Here is a 23,717-nt window from a genome sequence, read left to right on the forward strand (position 1 = left end):
AAATGTATAAGCAAACAGCAAACAACAACACGATTAAAATATATCCGTTTTGAGAATGCATGACAGAAGGCGAAACAAACATTCTGCTCGATTTTTTCTTCTTGGCAAAAACAAATTGGTTTCCTTTTTGACCAAATACAGTGAAATAGAATTGCACTTGCTACCAGTGTAAGGAATGACACTTTATAAAAAAAAATACATATTCAGTAACTGTCAGTGTTCTCTAAAACAAAACTCTTACATTGCTTTGGTTACTGCTGAAGGGAATACATGATTAACTTTGAAGGTTTATCTGTGTACCATTAAGAAGTGTTCTCCGCTAGGCATATGCATATACATGTAAAACATTAATGACAGTATGTAAACGAGGCTTGTGTTTTAGGCTATAGAGATCTGTCCTTCATTACAATCACTTCTAAACTCAAATGTGTAAAAAAAATCGCCAGTATTCTAAAACAATTTTATTACATATCGGCCCTTCACTGAGTAAGTAACTAAATATCTATCTACTGAGGTAAATGTTTAATACTCTTGCACATGAGTTATTGATAGGAGGGACTTTACCGTATGGGTTTTCATAGGATTTACACTAATACGAGGGTGATATTTTTCTTTTTTACATCCCTGGCCATTAAAGAACATTTGTCTTTCGGTCTTATCACCAGAAGTGACTCGAAACACAAATAAGGGAGTCGGTAGTTTCCGCATCAGAACATTGGCATGTTCCAGATTCCAAACAACCTTTTCTTTTCTTTGTCACTTGTAAATCATACGTGGAGAGTGTAAAGCATATGTACAATAGTTGTTATATATGTACCGACATGACTCGATTGTTTAATACTTAGTCATAGATGTGCGAGTCTTTGAGCCCCCTCGTCTCGATTAAGACTATCGCACATCTATGACCAAGTATTAAACAAAGCGTAGTTGAATCGAGTCATTTCTGTACATATATAGGCCTAACAACTATTGTACATACGCTTACAACGTAGCCGAATCGACATTGTTTTTTGTGGACAACTCTTACACATTTCACACTTTTGTGTGCATACGCTTCACTGGTCATTTGTCTGATGAAGTTGACAGTGTATATATCGTACTAGTCATCGAAATGTCACATAGACAATTGTATTGGTTGTGTAAAAGAACATTCCATAATCCACACTTACCAACTTGAAGAAAATATTTAGAAATATATAAGAATGGCACTCACGGGTGCTAGAAGTGGCATAGGAAGTTGTACAGGCTCCACAAGTATCGCAGAGGATGTAAGCTATATTTTGTCTCCTCACATACATTGGCAGTAATTATTTACCAACCGACGTTTTTTAGGAGTACCTATGTCGTCCAGATGCTTCTCCAGCACCGTATGAATGAAATAACTTATACAGCTCAGATAATCGTCTGACATGACAAGAGATGACGACCTTGGTATGATGTCATTAAGTCTGCAGTCATTCTGACAAAAACATTAGGGAAACCCTGATATCTAGAATAGGATTTTAATACAGGGAATTTAATCGTGATAGATGGCATATTGTTTACAATCTAGACGGATCATACAAATCATTCAGAAAACTTGTCCTTTGAACTTGCCCAGAAGAGAAACTGATATTACGAAACAGATGTAAGTATGAAATATACAGGTAGGTATTTCATTTCAACCTTTTTTTTTTAAATATATATATATACATATATATATATGTGTAATTGGATTAAACGACTGTAAATGTCTATAGATTCACTTTACTTTCGGTAAAGATTTGCATCATAGGCATAGTTAAGTATGAAGTATGATGTGTACTTTTATCAGTTTTTGTCATTATGAGTTCATTATTGTAGCCATTATTCATAAATAGAGGTAGGCCTACAATGTAGTTAAATGGGTAAGGAGGTTAAATGGATACATCTGTGACTGACCTTTATTCTAGTGAAGATAATTCTTAAATGGGAATAGGATAAACAAAAATTGGTATACGTATATACATGTTTACTTAATATTTGATGACTTAAAGAATAAAAGTTGATGTTTCCATATTGATATTGACAGTGAAAGCTTCAGTTTAGACATGCAATTTACGTAACTCTTCAGTATATATAAACATCATTTAAATATTGATTATGTATGTCCTGTCTGTCCCAGAAATGTTTTAGGATTGAAAAATCACGGAGGAATGTGTTTGATAAACAGTGTGTTTTTTTTTACCTTAACCTGAGAATCCAACCTGATGCAGGGACGCGTGTGATATCTTCTTGTATCAATTAAGGTATAAGGGGAAATAACTCCATTCCGGATATTATATCCTTTTCCTTTTGGTTTTTATTAGTTTGACATTATTCCGGATAAGTTATCCGGCACTGAAATTATAATTAATTGTGAGAGAACAAATAAAAACTAAATGGCGACACAACGCTGTTGAGTTGGATAGTTAATTATGTTGGACTATGTAACATTATTCAATTATAGCCTTTGACTGAGGTCGATACCTGGATTTATCAACCCGAGAAAGGAACTGCGTCATCGGTTAATAATTCTTTTCTCGGGTTGATAAATCCAGGTATTGACCGAAGTTAAAGGCTACAATTGTTTTATTATTTTAGAAAACAGCAATGTAAGCAATCTGGAAAAAAAAAGCTTCGGAAAAGGGACGGTGCATTGTTTGGAGACACGTCATAATTCTATTTTTAGAAACACCCTGTCCTTCAACAAAAAATACGCGCTCCAAGTCAATATCGGTTTTAATAGGTGGACACGTGATGCACTCCTGGCCAACCACTTGTCGGGAATAATATGTAAAAATAATAAACCACGTTATAACACGCGCTGGAATGACAAAGTGTCTCACACTGAGATAAGCTTACAGTGTTATGTATTTGATTTTGATTTACGTCATAGTTTAAGTCTAGTTCGAAACATTATTTCCATACGATCGCGAAACTTTGTAAACATAAACATCCAGGGAAAGTGGAGGGTTGCACACTAAAACTACGTCACTATTACCTATATTCGAACCATTTCACTTTATCGCTGAAAAAAGGGTAAGTAGCATAACATCTATACATACAGTATAAAACATTAAAACAATAAACTTTGTAGACGTTTGGTATGGCTTAGTATAGTTTAACGTCCTATCAACAGCTATGGTCATTTAAGGACGGCCTCCCCTAGCCTGTGTGCAAGATGTATGCGTGGTGTGTGTGTGCTTTGGGAGGCTGCGATATGTTCGTGTTTTTCTCCTTGTGATAGCGAGGAACTGATGCCGACTTTATAGTGCTACCTCACTGAAACATACTGCCGAAGACTCCCACGGATAACTCGTTGTACAGCGGAGTGTCACATACTGAAGGTAGGTCAACAGGCCGTTAGTTAACATTTGACCTCTTTACCAAAAGTTATTTTCACACTCAAAACTTTCAAATATTTCATACAGGCTCAATTTCTCAGATGGCGGAGTGTCGGATATTGAAATAATGTTATAAGTTCTAGTGTTTTTATATTGCTCGACCTCTATGTAATAGTTCAATGGACACGAAACTTGGTACAGGGGTACATGTATGACCCATGAATTTGGATTTTCAACTAGGGACGCACTTCCTATTTCCGTTTATCAATACACTCCTATGACCTTAAGATAATATTCTTGTCCGGAGCTTAACTTTCAGATTATAACAAAAAGGAACAAGTCTTGTAAATTATGATGTACGTAGGTCTTTGAAAATGTGTTGCGTACTTAAAATACGTCGCCGTGACAAATTATCTCTATCAATGGACACGTTTTCTGGAACAAGGCTAAATAACCGATGGTGGAGTGTCGTATTTGAAAATGAGGTCACTTTGCCCATTACATCTTGACATATAAGTAAATGGCCTATGGTAATTAAAACAAAACTCTGCTGGCCAAATAATGCTAATAAACCAATCGAATATAAAGGAAAAACTTTTTCTTTCCTTAAACCGATTTTCAAATAGATTGTGGCGTTCATATATGACACAAACAGAAAATAAATTTATTTCACTTTTTGAAGAAGCATTCGTTGTTATCGATACTTTTGAAGTAAAAAACTTACAAATCTTTGTGATGCTGATGGTTTACCTAAAGCATATTGTCTACGAAAAAATATTGGCCACCTAAAGTATATTGTCTACCTAAGAATATTGTCTACCTTAAGTATATATGGTCTACATGTGGTATATGGTCTTCATGTGGTATATGATCTTCATGTGGTATATTGTCTACTTGAAGTATATTGTCTACCTAACGTATATTGTCTACCTAAAGTATATTGTCTACCTAAAGTATATTGTCCACCTAAAGTATATTGTCCACCTAAAGTATATTGTCTACCTAAAGTATATTGTCCACCAAAAGTATATTGTCCACCTAAAGTATATTATCTACCTAAAGTATATTAACTACCTAAAGTATATTATCCACCTAAAGTATATTGTCTACCTAAATTATAACTGAATTTGGTCTCCATGAAGTTTATATGTATTTGGTCTCCATGAAGTATATGTGTATTTGGTCTCAATGATGTATATATGTATTTGGTCTTCATGAAGTATGTATGTATTTGGTCTCCATGAAGTATATATGCATTTGGTCTCCATGAAGTATATGTGTATTTGGTCTACATGAAGTATATATGTATTTGGTCTCCATGAAGTATATGTGTATTTGGTCTACATGAATTATATATGTCTTTGGTCTGCATGAAGTATATATGTATTTGGTCTCCATGTAGTATATACGTATTTGGTCTCCATGAAGTATATATGTATTTGGTCTTCATGAAGTATATATGTATTTGGTCTCCATGAAGTATATATTTATTTGGTCTCCATGAAGTATATATGTATTTGGTCTCCATGAAGTATATGTGTATTTGGTCTACATGAATTATATATGTATTTGGTCTGCATGAAGTATATATGTATTTGGTCTCCATGAGGTATATGTGTATTTGGTTTACATGAAGTATATATGTATGTATTTGGTCTCCACGTAGTATATATGTATTTGGTTTCCATGAAGTATATATGGATTTGGTCTCCATGAAGAATATGTGTATTTGGTCTCCATGCAGTATATGTGTATTTGGTTTACATGAAGTATATATGTAGTTGGTCTTCATGAAGTATATATTTATTTGGGCTCCATGAAGTATATGTGTATTTGGTTTACATGAAGTATATATGTATGTGGTCTCCATGAAATATATATGTAATTGGTATCCATGAAGTATATGTTTATTTGGTCTTCATGAAGTTTATATGTATTTGGTCTCAATGAAGTATATGTGTATTTGGTCTACGTGAATTATATATGTATTTGGTCTCAATGAAGTATATGTGTATTTGGTCCACATGAAGTATATATGTAGTTGGTCTTCATGAAGTATATGTGTATTTGGTTTACATGAAGTATATATGTAGTTGGTCTTCATGAAGTATATATGTAATTGGTATCCATGAAGTATATGGGTATTTGGTCTCCATGAGGTATATGTGTATTTGGTTTACATGAAGTATATATGTAGTTGGTCTCCATGTAGTATATATGTATTTTGTCTGCATGAAGTATATATGTAATTGGTATCCATGAAGTATATGTTTATTTGGTCTTCATGAAATATATGTGTATTTGGTCTTCATGTAGTATATACGTATTTGGTCTCCATGAGGTATATGTGTATTTGGTTTACATGAAGTATATATGTATTAGGTCTCCATGAAGTATACGTGTATTTGGTCTCCAGGAAGTATATGTGTATTTGGTTTACATGAAGTATATATGTATTTAGTCTACATGTATATATGTATTTGGTCGCCATGAAGTATATATGTACTTGGTCTCCATGAAGTATGTGTGTATTTGGTCTACATGAATTATATATGTATTTTGTCTGCATGAAGTATATATGTATTTAGTCTCCATGAAGTATATACGTATTTGGTCTCCATGAGGTATATGTGTATTTGGTTTACATGAAGTATATATGTAATTGGTATCCATGAAGTATATGGGTATTTGGTCTCCATGAGGTATATGTGTATTTGGTCCACATGAAGTATATATGTACTTGGTCTCCATGAAGTATATATGTATTTGGTCTCCATGAAGTATACGTGTATTTGGTCCTCATGAAGTATTTATGTATTTGGTCTCCATGAAGTATATGTGTATTTGGTCTACATGAAGTATATATGTATTTGGTCTCCATGAAGTATATATGTATTTGGTCTCCATGAAGTAAATATGTAATTGGTATCCATGAAGTATATGTGTATTTGGTCTTCATGAAGTATATATGTATTTGGTCTTCATGAAGTTTATATGTATTTGGTCTCCATGAAGTATATGTGTATTTGGTCTCCATGAAGTATATATGTATTTGGTCTCCATGAAGTATATATGTATTTGGTCTCCATGAAGTATATATGTATTTGGTCTCCATGAAGTATATATGTAATTGGTATCCATGAAGTATATATGTATTTGGTCTCCATGAAGTATATATGTATTTGGTCTCCATGAAGTATATATGTATTTGGTCTACATGAAGTATATATGTATTTGGTCTACATGAAGTATATATGTATTTGGTCTACATGAAGTATATATGTATTTGGTCTACATGAAGTATATATGTATTTGGTCTACATGAAGTATATATGTATTTGGTCTACATGAAGTATATATGTATTTGGTCTACATGAAGTATATATGTATTTGGTCTACATGAAGTATATATGTATTTGGTCTACATGAAGTATATATGTATTTGGTCTACATGAAGTATATATGTATTTGGTCTACATGAAGTATATATGTATTTGGTCTACATGAAGTATATATGTATTTGGTCTACATGAAGTATATATGTATTTGGTCTACATGAAGTATATATGTATTTGGTGTACGTGTAGTTTTCGTCTTTCATTAGAAAGGAAGATCTTTTTGAACGCTCCAAAACGGTAAGTCTGTCACCGAATCACTTTTCTATTCAGTATGACTTACTTTGCATTACAACATTCACACGTGTCTCTGAAGAACAAACAGCTGTTCCCATATTAAGAACATTTATTTGTCTTAAAAACAAAATGACTGGTTAAAAATTGTATTTTTAATATATTAATGTAGATGAAAGATACGATAAACGTTTGTGTTTATGTTTTTTCATCACCAAGGCTAGGCACTGAAGCTATATAATTCACCTTTGTTTACAAATCATAAATAACACAAAGCGAAACGCAGATGTATGAGCATGTTAAAGAAATTATAATTGATTTTGTTAAAACAAAGGACGTCACCAAAAGTGGTAACAGATGTCCATATTTGAATACTTCGAGCTTGTTTATATATTGCTTCATCGAATTTTACAGAAACTTAGAAATGACTAATGTATAAAGATGACAGTTTTTTTATTGTTTGATTTATTTGATTAACGTCCTATAAACAGCTAAGGTTATATAAGGACGTACTTACCTTTTTATATGACCTTAACTTTTAAAGACATTAAACCCAATTAACCAAACCAAACATAATCTTAGATTAGTGTCTTTCTCATTAAACAGCAGTTTTTAATTAATTCGATCACGGATATCTAAGTCCGTGATTCGATGAACCTTTTTTTAATAGACTCGCAGTTTATGTAAACTGTGGCCACTTTTAGGGGACGTGATTGTCTATTTGCTGTGTAATATTTAACGAATCATTATTTCTTTCTGTACTGAAAAGAAATTATTTTGATTTGTGTAAGTCAATTTTAGGCAAAAGGTCATACGAGAGTTTTAAATTTAAAAACAAATGTATCAATGGCCTAATATATAGTTGTTTCTCATCAGAATCCTCGCATGTTTCAGACCGATCTCCGTCAACGCCACTTGAGTGTCCTGTTATTGTTATTGATTAATATGCATTTATATACCAGTTAACGTTTTGTTCATGAAAACATGTCATACATTTATAATTCCAAATTTGATTTAGTGTTTTGTTACAAGTTCTGTGAATGGGCAATACTAGCAAATGTGACCAACAAGATTACATTGTCGTTCGAGTTGTCTCCCATTGCATAAACCAAAACTCGATGTGGAAATAACAGCTAGATAAACTGCTGCTGATTATTTTTTATTATTGTATTTTTGTCTTATTCTTTGCTATTATAAGGATAAAAGTTTAAAAAATGAATAAGTTTAAACTACAGTTGACCATATTCACAGCAGTGACACGATCTGTCGTCTGACGTATCTACGATATCAATCTGACAAAGCTCAAACTAACAAGGTTTATGGGTCTGCACATATTGATCCAAATAAAGGCGATATAAGGTATTTTAATCATCAACTGAGATGAATTAACTTCCACATAATTATATCCATGAATTTCCACCAACACTCAAACTACGGCCGCTCTTGTGGTTTAATTTCCCTCAAATTCGTTTATTCGACAAATTTCTTATCAGTGCTCAGAAACTTGACATGCAATGCTACCAGTCTATGGTTCCCTTTTCAGAGTCGTCATTTTGGTGTTAAACTCACTGTTTGGAAATTTTGGTAAACTTTGAGCTATGGTGGATTGCTATGCGTATAACTCAATAGCTGTGATCCGCTAGTGCGCGCGTGCCACCGTGTGCTGTCATGAAGCTTTATCGGAATCATGAGTCTAAGAATAGATTATTGTAAGCAAGCGATTTTAAGGCCATGGCTATTAATACATGCGTTTCACGATAATCACTCAACAAAATGCTTATTTCGCGTTATTTATATAGATTTAAAACAAAGCATATGCTGTATGTAACACAAGATCGTGGATTTAATTTTCATTACTACCGTCTGCGTCATGCCGTTACCTGTTTTCTTTAACAGCACAGATATTGGTTTTGTTCTTCCTGCACCTATGGTTGGCAAAAGTACATATTATTTTCGAATATCGCGTCTTACACATGTATTGCGCTCCATACTTTGTGCTTCAGTCTTCCTGCATTTCAAACAAATGAGACTGTCCTCGACGATGAATATTCCCGCATTTTCGGTAATAAATCTGCGATAATAACAGGTGGGGTTTTTTCTTGCTTGACCTTTTTTTATATTGACGCAAAGATTCCACATATTTTGTATTTCGGCATCAGTTGTTTGTGTTTAAATAATAAATAATGATACTAGAGCCAATTGGAGGGTAAAACAATTCATAAATATCATTTAAAATGATGTCTTATCTTCAAAGCGTAGCCGTACGGTATACGTGTACAGGGATTTCTTGACATGATTCCATAGAAAATGTATCAATATGTATGTTATTAAAATATCAATAAAATTTTCCAATGATTTGAAAAATATTTCATTACTTAATTCAGGAAAATATAACATGCCTTAATATTAAAAAAAGGTGAATCTGAACGTGGATTCGGACATGCAAACGTGCACTACTACTGATCACAAGTAAATTGCGTTACACATTCGGCTACATCGGACATAGACGATAATAGAAATAATCCAAGAAACATCTGTTGCAGTTTTTGAAAAACTTGATCAACCATGTTGTTTTTTTTTATTATTTTGAGCACTTTCCCAAAGAAGGACAACTTTTCCGTCATACGATTTGTTTTTGCATGTTAAATCACGGAATCAAAAAATTTAATTCAAAAGTTGGTCCTTGGATGGGAAAGTGTTGAAAGTATTTTTTTGAAGTCTGGGAAACCCAATCACTTTCACAGATATAATGAATATGGCTATATTTGCAGTATTATATAAGCAATACCTTATATCCCAGCAATTCAAATATGTATATTCAATTGGTTTGATATCTATCCATGCATTTTCGCTAATAGAAATTATTTATCTTTTTTTCTTCTTCCGTTTTCATAAATGCCGACCTATGGAAATATGGGGCAGTTTTCTGCCATAGCTCTTTGATATGGCTGGTTACCCTCTCCATAATGTCATATTCAGCATTAACTGATTCCTCCAAACTCATATTAATTCACAATCTGACGCTTATTGTTGTTCTTGATCTCGCCTTTTCCTGCTACAGTCGTTGGACTTGTGACGTCACAGCCGATAGGGTCCCATTCACAGCGAGTTACGATCAAGCTACATTGTATAATAAGTAGTAGAATCGTACACTTTACACGTCAATATCTCGGGATATAGAATAATACTATATCCATTTCTATTTTCGTTCCGAGTACACCTAAGGTTGAGACGTTGTGACGGTAATCAGAGAAAAAATGGAACAGCTAGCAGGTGACTGTGTGTGTCTTTCTATTTTATGCAAGATTGACATCAAGTCAACAATGAATTCAAAATGTGAGACTGTTGTCACAAATCGATAAGAGATGTGTGTTTTTCATCAAGACTGATCTTTGGTGCTTGAACAATTTACTCAGTATTTCAATCATAACAAATCTTTAGCGCAGAATGAACGAGTATGTTAAAGACATTGTATTGCTTATCTACAAAAAAACGCATCGTCTTATAAATAAAGTGGTCATAGTTTGTCTCTATAGGAATACCGCGAGACCCAGTGTGATGTTGAACAGAAAGAATAGCCCATTTATTGAAAAGGAGATTATTTTATCGATGTTTGACGGATAAGACAAAGAAATGTGATACGATGTCCTTTCTCAACCAGACAGATGTGTTTGTTATGAATAAACCTACGTAAAGTAATACATCGAAAAGAAAATGAATCAATGGACAGCTGTTAACAATTGGTGTTTCCTTCATCAAAAGATGTCGGATATATGCGAATAGACAACTCGCGAATGCATGCACATTTGATTCTATGATCCAATCAATCATTGAATGTAAACCTCAGGACTCTCACGGAGACACCAGGTGACTGAGTTTAGTGTTTTCATCACTTACACCAAATGGACGTATTTCTTATAGACACCATTCACATTAAGTTGTACGTAACATAAATAGTTTATTGAATAATTTTGATTTGATGAAGTGCTGAGTGAGCTTTAAAAAATTTAATGATGAGGAAAATTCAATCTATGTTTTTTTTACCTTTAACTGCATGTGTACTTATTATCATCGCAACAATTCAAATAGTGGCAAACAACAACTCCTACAAATTAGAAACCAATTTGTACCGTCTCCAAGGACAACCACTCCGCTTGTTACGCAGTACGGACGGTCTTCAATTAGAAAACCCTGTAGAAAAAGATGTCTCGCAGGGTGACGAAGGAAATCAGTTTCACAACAATTCGTTTCGCAGTAATTTTCACCAACAAACGACCGAAAGATTAAATATTAAGACCGTGATAGCAAATGGTACAATATCAGGCGCCAATCAAACGGACTACCCGCTAGGTATCAAGGTTGGGACACTAGTAAAGGTTGTCAGAGAAAACGGAACAGCAGGTAAGAACACATGGTTAGAATTGATATTAAATGTGTTCACATAGCTATTGGTTTTCATCATATTAAGCAAACCATTTTTGTTTAAATTAGAGATTACCGAAACGCAGAGGTTGAACACATTATTCTTTTTGATATTTTTATGTTATGTTAAATATTAAAACATGACATTTAAGTATTACATGACTTCGCTTAGATCTTGTTATTTACTCCATGAAAAGTGTATGTGTTTGTACAATTCCGTTCAATAGATTAGGTAAAAACAATTATGAACAAGTTACTTTTGAATACCAACTAAATTATACGTTATAATATTGTAGTCCAAATCAACTTTTTTCTCCTTAGAATCTTGGTCAAACATTTCGTATGATGCATTAGAAAGCCATTGAATAAAACAATGTTTTGTACCAAAATATAAACAGACATAAATTGTATTTGATTTTTTTTTTTTTTTTTTTTTTTGGTAATGCCTGTCNTGGTAATGCCTGTCACATTGTTGTAACCCTTTAAGCGATAATAGTTTACACACTACAAACAGGAAATCATAATTTTTGGTGAATATCAAAAAATGGATTTGAGTTTTCAAGTTTGTTGGTGAACCATATCAAAATAAATAAATAACAACCCTATATTCTTTTAGAATTCAAGACAATGTTGCTATTTGATTAACATTTCCAATACCTTTGCGACACAGTATAGCACCTTGCTTTACGTCACTCATATAATCCCAGATATTGTATATTCCAGAGGTTGAGCAAAGAGTCGGTAACAAATATCGTCTACTTAAAAGAGTTGGAGGTGGAGGTTTTGGCCATATCTTCCTTGGTACCGACATGACAAGCGGAGAAAAGGTTGCTGTCAAAGTCGACCGTTTCGAGAAGATAAACTCGACTGTGAGTAAAGAAAGCATTATTTACCGCATACTTCAGAGCGGGGAAGGTTTCCCGAAGGTCAGGTGGAGCGGGAGAGAGGGAAGCTACAATGTCATGGTAATTGATCTTCTAGGACCAAGTCTTCAGAAATGCTTTGACCTCTGCAATTATAAATTCAGTTTAAAGACAGTTTTGCTCCTTGCAGATCAGATGATAAGTAGACTGGAATATTTGCATTTTAAAGGTTTCGTCCACAGGGATATTTCTCCAGTAAATTTTCTGGTCGGGTTAGGTGATATGAGTCACGTGGTCTACAGCATTGACTTTGGTTTGTCAAAACCTTATCGAGATGCATACACAGGCCGACACTGGCCGTACCGCCGTACTGGATTCGCTGGAACACAGTTATATTCAAGCATCAGCGCACAGAAAGGCTATCAGCAGAGTCGGAGAGAGAAACAGAATCTGTGGGCTATGTTTTATTACATTTTCTACTTGGGCGATTACCCTGGCAGGGGATTAAAGTTTCCAAATCAAAGCGTCGCACTACAACTTTCCAGATGAAACAAAATACAACAATAGACAGTCTATGTAAGGGTCTTCCAGCGGAATTCTCCAAATATGTCGCAATTAGTCGATCCCTTAAGTTTGAAGAGGAACCAGATTATTCTTACCTTCGAGGTCTGTTTAGAAATGTATTACAAAGACACAACTTCACATCAGATTATAAGTTTGACTGGGACGTTGTTAACGGTACCTGTCAAATGAGAAAGATACCTTAAGACTTTCAAACACATTATAAAATATGGAAAAGGATAAATGCTGATAAGTTTGTTTTGTTCACAAACAGTAACTGAAAACTTCTTTCGTCAGTTTTCGAAAACGTTTGGTTTGCAAATTAGAGAACAAGTAGATATTAAAAAACACCTTAAAAGCATAAAAGGTAATGACGTTATTTTTCGGGCGGAATGTTAAATAGTCTTATGTTAATAAATTAATGCAGAAGAATATCAATGTGTTTTGTAGTTTATAGATAGTGATGTTATACGTCCTTTATTTACAGTCGAGGATAAATTCTACCATTGAATCAATTTGTCAAAAAGGCTGAACATATATCTTAATATTGTCATGTGACCGATATTAATAATTTTTGCTTGTAATTGCTCATTAACAAAAATATTATAATAGCTTTGTGACCACATAGAATATCAAACGCGTGACAATCTAGTGTATTTGAATTATTTAGTACCGGTTATCTTCCAAAACATAAGCTGACATTTTGAGCAACGACTCTTTTATTTAGGGGACTTGTTGAACCTTAATATGATGATAATATCATTATTCAACTCAAAATCTACACAATCATAACAAACATCAGAGACTTAAACACGAGTTATTCAAGGAAAGTGTCGTGTATGTGTGACACGAGTCATACTGGTTCCTAGCATGCCATGCCTAGATCTGCTATTAACGTATACCGTTACCTTTCATTTGCGTATATTTTAAAATAGGTATTTCTATATTTCATCTGGTAATTGTTGAAACAAATTTTGTAGAACCAAAGCAACGGCACCAGTTTATTGATAATTCTGCCATGTTTAATTCAATGCTGCTTCACACGCTTTTTGAGTCTACTTGATACCAGCCACTAGGAATTCCAATTAATAAATGCCCGGTAAATTGACTTTGTGACGTCACTGGTGCTATATATATGAGAAATTAATTGCTTTTTAACATGTGTTATTTTGTTCGTGGGCGGCTGGTTAAAAAAAAACTCTAGGAAGGACATGCTAGTTGTACAATATAGGGAATATTCATATTCTGTATATATACCGTGTTCTCTGAACGCACGTATGTATGATATATAATATTTGTGTTTATATCAAAATAAACAGTGACAATGCGCCCCTAGCAGCTGTTCCATTGTCTTAACCATCTTCTTTAGAAGACTTTAACAGCTGGTTGAAAGGCTGTATTTAATGTGCAGTAATTCAAATTAATAATACGACGCATATAATGCAAAACATAAATAAAGACGGATCAATTATTTTGCATTGGTTCTGATGGCCTTGAAAAGGCGGGGTTTGCTACTATCAAATTGATTTATAGATGAAGTCAGATTTTCTATTTTAGCTTATCCACCGAAAAGCTCTTACTTACCGAGAGTTTTTGGGCACACTTCTTGGATGATGAAGACAAGTAATAAACTTTGTTTGTTACTCTTAACTGCATACTTATTCTTTACTATCAATTTACTGGGAATTATCCACAATATCATAGACAAATGTGATTCCGCGGACGAAGAATCAAATGCGTTTCAGAAGCGTTCATTTGATACAAATGGTACCCTACATCGTACGACAGGAAACACCAAATATGTACCAGAAGCCAATCACGTGTTGTTAGCTGCCAGTCAGACGGACTATCCTTTGGATATCAAGATCGGGACCCTGGTGAGGATGGTCGGAACCAACGGAACAACAGGTAACATCATGCTTACATTGACGATAGGGTTAGACGTCATTAAAATCACTAATATCTAACATCTACTCCGCAAGACAGTTGAAGCTAAAATATCAGTTACGTTAATTATAAATACAAAACCAGTCCAATCATTTTTCACATTTTTTTCTAAACACACTGCTTCCAAGCAGGCTAGTTATTATCCAAAATTTAAATGTTCGAGACTTTTTTATGGCGGATCCGACTATATCTATAGACTATAGACTACTACCATTATTTCGAATGTGAATTTCATAACGAGTTTAGTGCAAGCCAGCGTCAGACAATGGAAAAGTCAAGAACATGTTGATTTGAATCATTTTCAGAATGGGTTAAGACTATCAGGTCCATTTTTCCTAATATAAAAGCAGCTGAAAATGAAAACCAAACACAGGTCTGTTTTTCTTGACCCCAATGTCATAACACAACACTCAATGATTTGCATAATAATTTAGCGGATGTGTCGGAAGACAAGCTTCTTATACAATTGTATCTTGCCCGTTGTCTGTAAACATTATTTCTTTCTAGCAATTAAAAGTTGCCTTCATGGACAACCAAAAAACCCCTTCTTATTTATTTTCCACTTTTTCGAAAAATGACATACAAAATTATCATTTTTATGAAATTCATTTTTTTTCAAATCCTTGTTAAGGATATTAAAGAGGACCTGTTTCTTTTCTCTTAGACTTTTAAACTTCCAAAAAATCTTTAACAATAACTTTGTATTGCCGGCTCTGTATTTTTCTCTTTCCATGCTCCTTATTTATTATTTTGTTTTTTTCTAAAGGAACAAAAGTGGATGTTTCTCACACAAGTTGCGAGAGAAGAACCATGTTTTATAATGATAACATTTTTTTCAATTCCTTTCGAAACTTCAGTGTGCACAAATGTCATCATTGTTTACAACACATCATAATTGATGAAATATCACTAATATATCAACTATGTGATCCTTTCTCTGCTAAAATGCTATCGCTTTGATACAGAGACAAATTTTCATTATTTCTTCTGAAATGAGTGACAATTAGCTTTTATAACGGTTGGATTTGTTTTGTTTTGTTTTGTTTAACGTCCTATCAACAGCTAAGATTATTTAAGGACGAATTACATGTATATTTTAAATAATCTCAAATTCTCAAAAAAACAAATGTAAAATAGAAACTTGCTATAAAAATGCTATTGACAGTCTGGATTAATGTAATTACTTTAAGGTAAATATGATAAAATTAATATTTTCCTTTTTCAGAAGTTCAGCAGATAGTGGGAGGCAAATACATTCTCCGTAAAAGGATCGGTCAAGGAGGCTTCGGACACATCTTCCTTGGTACCGACATGACAAACGGAGAAAAGGTTGCTGTCAAAGTCGACCGTTTCGAGGAGATAAACCCGACCGTGAGTAAAGAGGTCAATATTTACCGCGTTCTTCAGGGCGGGGAAGGTTTCCCGACCGTCAGATGGAGCGGGAGAGAGGGGAACTACAATGTCTTAGTGATGGATTTATTAGGAGAAAATTTACAAAAATACTTTGAGCACTGTAGGTATAAATTCAGTTTAAAGACAGCTTCAATTCTAGCTGATCAGATAATAAGTCGACTCGAATACTTGCATTATAAAGGTTTTATCCATAGGGATGTAACGCCAGTCAATTTTGTCGTTGGATTGGGTAATAAAAGGAATATGATATACGCCATTGACGTCGGTTTGTCCGAGCGTTATCGAGATCCAAACACAGACAGACACTTACCATACCGATATGTCGGTTTTGCAGGCACAGACAGATATTGTAGTCTGAGCGCACATGAAGGTTATCAGCAAAGTCGGCGAGACGACATGGAATCATTAGGCTATATGCTTGTTTATTTCCTAAAAGGCAAATTACCCTGGCAGGAGGTAAACTCGAAAGTCAACGGCACAATGCTCGCAAAAACGCTCCAAATAAAGCAATCTACAACACTAGACGATCTGTGTGAAGGACTTCCAGTGGAATACTCACAGTATTTAAATATTTCTCGATCATTGCAATTTGAAGAGAAACCAGACTACTCTCGTCTTCGAAGCATTTTTAGAAATGCGTTTCAAAGACAAAACCTCCTTTCAAATTATATGTTTGACTGGAATGTTGAAAATGGAATTTGTGAAATCAACGATGAAAATAAGAACAATGGAAAATAACACATGTGTACATTTCCGTTCATATAGTCCTTCAGGTACATGTACTATGGTAGCAGTATACAGTAGAGGGTTGTGGCAATAGGTGATATTTTTGTTAAATGGCTAACCCCTGTATAATGATATGTAAAAAAAATATAAAAATAAAACTGTACTAAAATTGGCATAAGCATGATGCAGTGGGCTATGTGAGCTTCACATTTGTAAAAAGAAAGAAGATTTTTTTGGTTCGAGAATAAAACAGGAGGTAAAATTTTGAAAACAGCACACGACGCAAAATTGTAAAAAAATCAAGTTTTACAACTTTACTGGGACCCAGATAATTCCGAACCAGTTAGGTAATCTTTAATTTCAGACATTTCAGCCTATCATTTGCTGGGTCATATTTCAGGCTATACTAATTTCTGTTCTGATTTATGGACAACAATAAGGTTGTGTAATTGAATATTGTAAAGGTGTTCTTGAAAATTGGAAAAAAGGCCAACATCTTCCGCAAAATGGCTGCTGCAGACTGGCTTCTGATCAGTCGAAATGTATGCACTGTCCAATATCCCTATGTAAAAGTGTGCAATGTCACTACGAACACTACTGCGATCTGCGGTTGTTGTGGGTTTTTTTGACAAGATGTCCATGTTAGGTCGGGTAGGTCGGTATTTAGATATTGACCGATGTTATAGATTTGGTATGCAGATGTATTATGTAGGGTTGCTAACGGTTAGCCGGTTAACCGGTTACTCGGCCGAAAGACCACGAACCGCTTACCGGAATCCTTGACCGAATAGTCGGACATTTACTTACCCCTTTTGGGAGCCCCATGTTTTCCTGACTTAGACCTACAATTATTTTGTAAAGATGCGACTAAAATCGGATAGTTTTGTAAAAAAAAAAGTGTTCAGGGATTACATATTAGTGTTAATTTTGTACTCTTTTGTAAATACTGACAAAGAGATGTCGCAAACACCATAAAATCAGATTTTAAAAGGAAGTCAGAATACAAAATTGTGAAATGTCAACTTTTAGAGATAGAACGCTCATTTACATGCGAAAAGTAAAGATAATCTGAAGAATACACACTTAAAGCAATCTTGTCTTAAAACGTTTGTTAAGCAAATATTGTTCTAAAGAACAATATTACCGCATATGATTTCGTGTACAGATAACTGTAATTGAATCCGTCTTACTGCATTCCAACATGCTTTGTCCATAAAATATACTTACTGACGTTACATGCAACTATTTCCTTCGTTTAGCTTGAAATACACGAGTAAACTATCATGCTAATTAATATATACATGTATGTTTGTGGTGTTAATACGTTTTAGATAGAACATTTTCCAAACATTATAATGCATTTGTTGCTGTTTAATTATTTGACTACCAAATTGACCGATTAACCGGTTACTCGATCGGTAGATTGTTCGAGTAACCAGTAAAAAAAATAAAACCGGTTTGACAACCCTAGTATTATGGCATAGCGATCATTTTCTGATGCATCACTTCCGACGACGCACCTTATGGTGTAACGGTTCCTGTTACAAGTAGATATTGTTATACTTTATAACAACAGGTCAAATAGACCTGTATCGTTCACCTGGTTTTATATATAAGTCATTAAAACTGAATGCATTAGTACATATTTGTATGAAACTTCCTCAAAACCAGCCAAGCTCTATGTTCTAACCCAACTGGGACCACAATATCTGACTTTCAACTTATCAGGGGCCTCCATTGAGTTGCCATGTTAACAGATTTTGAAATAAGTAATATGTCATATTACAGGGTGTAATTAGACAATACTTTAATTTTCATTCAACTATAAGCTTTTATAAACCTAGAAACAAATTTATGAAAACTACACCATAGAATATGATAATCTAGCTGTACCATTTCTAAGGACCGCATGGGTCAAATCAACCAAATCAATTAAGAAATGTTTGTTCTTCCTCAATAATGTTCTTGACCAAATTGTGTATAATCCACTCAGGCAATAAGGGGGTAGCAGCGTCTTAAAGCAAAACATTTCCTCTTTGGGGCCCGGTCTTCCTAGCCCCAGCGGTCGAACCAGCCTCATATATTTAGAAAATGATTGCCCTCCCCCAATAAAGTTTCAGACCAAATTTGGTTAAAAGCGTCTCTGGTTTTTAGGAGGAGATGCGTTTTAAAGCAAATTTAGCGAAGTTCCCCTTCAGAGCCCCGCCCCCCTGGCCTCAGGGGTTGAACCAACCTCATTTAGTTAAGAAATGATTGCCCTCTCCTACTGATGCTTCAGGGCAAATTTTGTTGAAATCCCCTCTGCCATTAAGTAGGAGATGCGTTTTAAAGCAAATTTAGCGAAATTCCCCTTCAGGGCCCCGCCCCCTGGCGTCAGGGGTCGAACCAACCTCATTTATTCAAGAAATGATTGCCCTCCCCTAGTGATGCTTCAGATTGTATTTGGTTGAAATCCTTTTGGCGTTTAGAAGGAGATAGGGTTTAAAGAAAAGGTTGACGACGAACGACGACGGACGGCGGACGCTGCGCAACGGCATAAACTCACTATGGTCCTTCGGACCAGGTGAGCTAATAAAAAAGAAAATGATTTCGCATCTGCCTTAGTAAGTTCATGTTGTGTAAGAATTCGTGTCCTTTGTTCCTTTGGCCAAAGAAATGTGTCCTTTGTTAGATATGACTTGCATATTATTTTATATAAGGTATATCTCGCGCAAATTGTCTTTTGAAAACGTCTCTATGTTTAGGATATTCAGTGGAATGTAAAGCAAATGAATAATAAATAGATAGATAAATACAGGTACGTGTACTGCCATCAAAAGAAGTTGTAGCAGATATGTTAATTCTCTCACAATTGACGAGGAACCGGATTGCGTTTGAATGTGCGCGCATGTGCATTGTATGAATCGGGCAACAGTATATTTTTTTTCATCGTCAAATTGAATCTGTGAAGATTTTGTAAGTCTTCTGTTGCGTATTTCAAAAGTAAATGAATAAATAGATTGATAGACAAATCAATCAATGACTATTAGGCATGTTGTACATTGAACTACATTTTGTACTACTCATTTGATATCATGTCGGCTCATTTATTACATGTACAATAGGCTAGTTTTAAGACACCACGGACAAAATCCATCCCTAATTGTGATAAAGAGTTGGGGTGAGAAATCGTGCCGGGTTGAGAAAACGTGTAACATATGCCCATATATTTTGATCGATTTCTCAACCGAGTGAGAAATTGTGTTGCGAATGCAGCTACTTTAGCGCGATTCTCGTTCCATGGTTCAAAAATCGTGACGGGGTGAGAAATCATGCCGTAACATGTGTGCGTGTTTGGTTCGGGGGGGGGGGGGGCTCTAAAAACCAGCTCTAACAACATTTTGAGCTGGTACTGTTATATAGAGGCACTGCAACAAAAATGTAAATATAATAGGATGACTATTCACTGTAGCATTTACTCCATAACATTACAAAATGTTTTTCATTCTTGTACTAACTCCCTAACATTACAACATGACATTTCACTGTTGTACTAACTCCATAACATTACAACATGAGATTTTACTGTAGTACTAACTCCCAAATATAACAACATGACATTTTACTGTTGTACTAACTCCATAACATTTCAACATGACATTTTACTGTTGTACTAACTCCCTAACATTACAACATGACATTTCACTGTTGTACTAACTCCCTTGTTTAACAATATGACTTTTAAATGTAGAAAGTCCCTTACATAACAACATGGCTATTCACTGTTGTACTAACTCCCTTGTTTAACAATATGACTTTTAAATGTAGAAAGTCCCTTACATAACAACATGACTTTTTACTGTAGTACTCACTCCCTAATATAACAACATGACTTTTCACTGTTGTACTAATTCCTTTACATAACAACATGACTTTTTACTGTAGTACTCACTCCCTAATATAACAACATGACATTTTTCTGTTGTACTAACTCCATAACATTATAACATGACTTTTCACTAATGTACTAATTCCCTAATATAACAACATGGCTTTTCACTGTAGTACTAATTCCCGAATATAACAACATGGCTTTTCACTGTTGTACTAATTCCTTTACATAACAACATGACTTTTCACTGTTGTACTAACTCCCTTGTTTAACAATATGACTTTTAAATGTAGAAAGTCCCTTACATAACAACATGGCTATTCACTGTTGTACTAACTCCATAACATTATAACATGACTTTTCACTAGTGTACTAATTCCCTAATATAACAACATGACTTTTCACTGTTGTACTAATTCCTTTACATAACAACATCACTTTTCACTGTTGTACTAATTCCTTTACATAACAACAAGACTTTTAACTGGTGTACTAATTCCCTTGTTTAACAACATAACTTTTAACTGTAGTACTAACTCCCTTACATAACAACATGACTTTTCACTGTTGTACTAATTCCTTTACATAACAACAAGACTTTTAACTGGTGTACTAATTCCCTTGTTTAACAACATAACTTTTAAATGTAGTACTAACTCCCTTACATAACAACATGCCTTTTCACTGTTGTACTAATTCCTTTACATAACAACATGACTTTTAACTGGTGTACTAATTCCCTTGTTTAACAACATAACTTTTAAATGTAGTACTAACTCCCTTACATAACAACATGACTTTTCACTGTTGTACTAATTCCTTTACATAACAACATGACTTTTCACTGTTGTCTAACTCTATAACATTACAACATGACTTTTCACTGTTGTACTAACTCCATAACATTATAACATGACTTTTCACTGTAGTACTAATTCCCTTATATAACAACATGACTTTTCATTGTTGTTTTAATTCCTTTACATAACAACATGACTTTTCACTGTAGTACTTACTCTATAACATAACAACATGACTTTTTACTGTAGTACTAACTCCATAACATTACAACATGACTTTTCAATGTAGTACTAACTCCCTAACATAACAACATGACTTTTTACTGTAGTATTAACTCTATAACATAACAACATGACTTTTTACTGTAGTACTAACTCCGTAACATAACAACATGACTTTTTACTGTAGTACTAACTCCCTAACATAACAACATGACTTTTTACTTTAGTTCTAACTCCCTGACATAACAACATGACTTTTTACTGTAGTACTAACTCCATAACATTACAACATGACTTTTCAATGTAGTACTAACTCCCTAACATAACAACATGACTTTTTACTGTAGTACTAACTCCCTTTATAACAACATGACTTTTCACTGTTGTACTAATTCCCTTTATAACAACATGACTTTTCACTGTTGTACTAATTCCTTTACATTACAGAATGACTTTTCACTGTAGTACTAATTCCGTAACATTACAACATGACTTTTCACTGTAGTACTAATTCCGTAACATTACAACATGACTTTTCACTGTAGTACTAATTCCGTAACATTACAACATGACTTTTCACTGTAGTACTAATTCCGTAACATTACAACATGACTTTTCACTGTAGTACTAATTCCGTAACATTACAACATGACTTTTCACTGTAGTACTAATTCCGTAACATTACAACATGACTTTTCACTGTAGTACTAATTCCGTAACATTACAACATGACTTTTCACTGTAGTACTAATTCCGTAACATTACAACATGACTTTTCACTGTAGTACTAATTCCGTAACATTACAACATGACTTTTCACTGTAGTACTAATTCCGTAACATTACAACATGACTTTTCACTGTTGTACTAACTCTATAACATTACAACATGACTTTTAACTGCTGTACTAATTCCCTTTATAACAACATGACTTTTCACTGTTGTACTAATTCCCTTTAAAACAACATGACTTTTCACTGTTGTACTAATTCTTTTACATTACAGAATGACTTTTTACTGTAGTACTAACTCCGTAACATTACAATATGGCTTTTCAATGTGGTACTAACTCCTTAACATAACAACAGGACTTTTTACTGTAGTACTAGCTTCCTAATATAATTACATGACTTGTCACTGTTGTACTAACTCCTTAATATAACAAAACTACTTTTCACCGTGTACTAACTCCCTAACATTACAAAATGACTTTTTACTGTAGTACTAACTCCCTAATATAACAACATGGCTTTTCACTATTGTACTAACTCCCTAACATAACAATATGGCTTTTCAATGTGGTACTAACTCCTTAACATAACAACAGGACTTTTTACTATAGTACTAACTTCCTAATATAATTACATGACTTGTCACTGTTGTACTAACTCCTTAATATAACAAAACTACTTTTCACCGTGTACTAACTCCCTAGCATTACAAAATGACTTTTTACTGTAGTACTAACTCCCTAATATAACAACATGGCTTTTCACTATTGTACTAACTCCCTAATATAACAACATGACTTTTCATTGTAGTACTAATTCCCTGACAATACAAGACATTTTCTATTTGAGGTACTTACTCCCTGACATAACAACATGATTGCCATTATGATACTTACTTCCTAAAAGCCCTAATTCATTTTACCCTCTATGGCTAAGCTTTAACTCCTTTACATATCAATGTCTTGTCGCTGTGGATGATTATGTAATATTTCAAAAGAATGAAATTCATTGTACTGTCGTGGCGTCGCGTTTTCCTCATAGATTTTTATAAAACCACAAACAATTCACTGTTATATAATGTGGGAACCAGTTCGGATATCGTGTGTCAAACGGGTTTATATAAACAAGCATAGCAAGGACTGTGGTCGCATAGTTATGGTGATTAATACTTTGTTGTGTTTAAAGCTC

General features: G+C 34.1%; 1 protein-coding gene across 1 annotated transcript; it reads left to right on the top strand.

Moving 5' to 3' along the window:
• Positions 1-10,823: 10,823 nt before the first annotated feature.
• On the top strand, positions 10,824-13,240 carry LOC110443708 (casein kinase I-like). The gene is made up of 2 exons (XM_021488098.1): positions 10,824-11,374; positions 12,119-13,240. Exons 1-2 carry the CDS (start codon positions 10,984-10,986, stop codon positions 12,805-12,807), a joined length of 1,080 nt encoding a protein of 359 aa, XP_021343773.1. The 5' UTR covers positions 10,824-10,983; the 3' UTR covers positions 12,808-13,240.
• Positions 13,241-23,717: the final 10,477 nt, after the last annotated feature.

The sequence above is a fragment of the Mizuhopecten yessoensis genome, unplaced genomic scaffold, assembly GCF_002113885.1.
Source record: "Mizuhopecten yessoensis strain PY_sf001 unplaced genomic scaffold, ASM211388v2 scaffold716357, whole genome shotgun sequence".
Lineage (NCBI taxonomy): Eukaryota > Metazoa > Mollusca > Bivalvia > Pectinida > Pectinidae > Mizuhopecten > Mizuhopecten yessoensis.

What these genes read in the sequence shown, in the direction of transcription:
- LOC110443708 (XM_021488098.1), top strand. Translation starts at nt 10,984, where the DNA reads ATGATGAGGAAAATTCAATCTATGTTTTTTTTACCTTTAACTGCATGT. An exon ending in CAGAGAAAACGGAACAGCAG is followed by an intron (nt 11,375 to 12,118) that starts GTAAGAACACAT and finishes TGTATATTCCAG; the next exon opens with AGGTTGAGCAAAGAGTCGGT.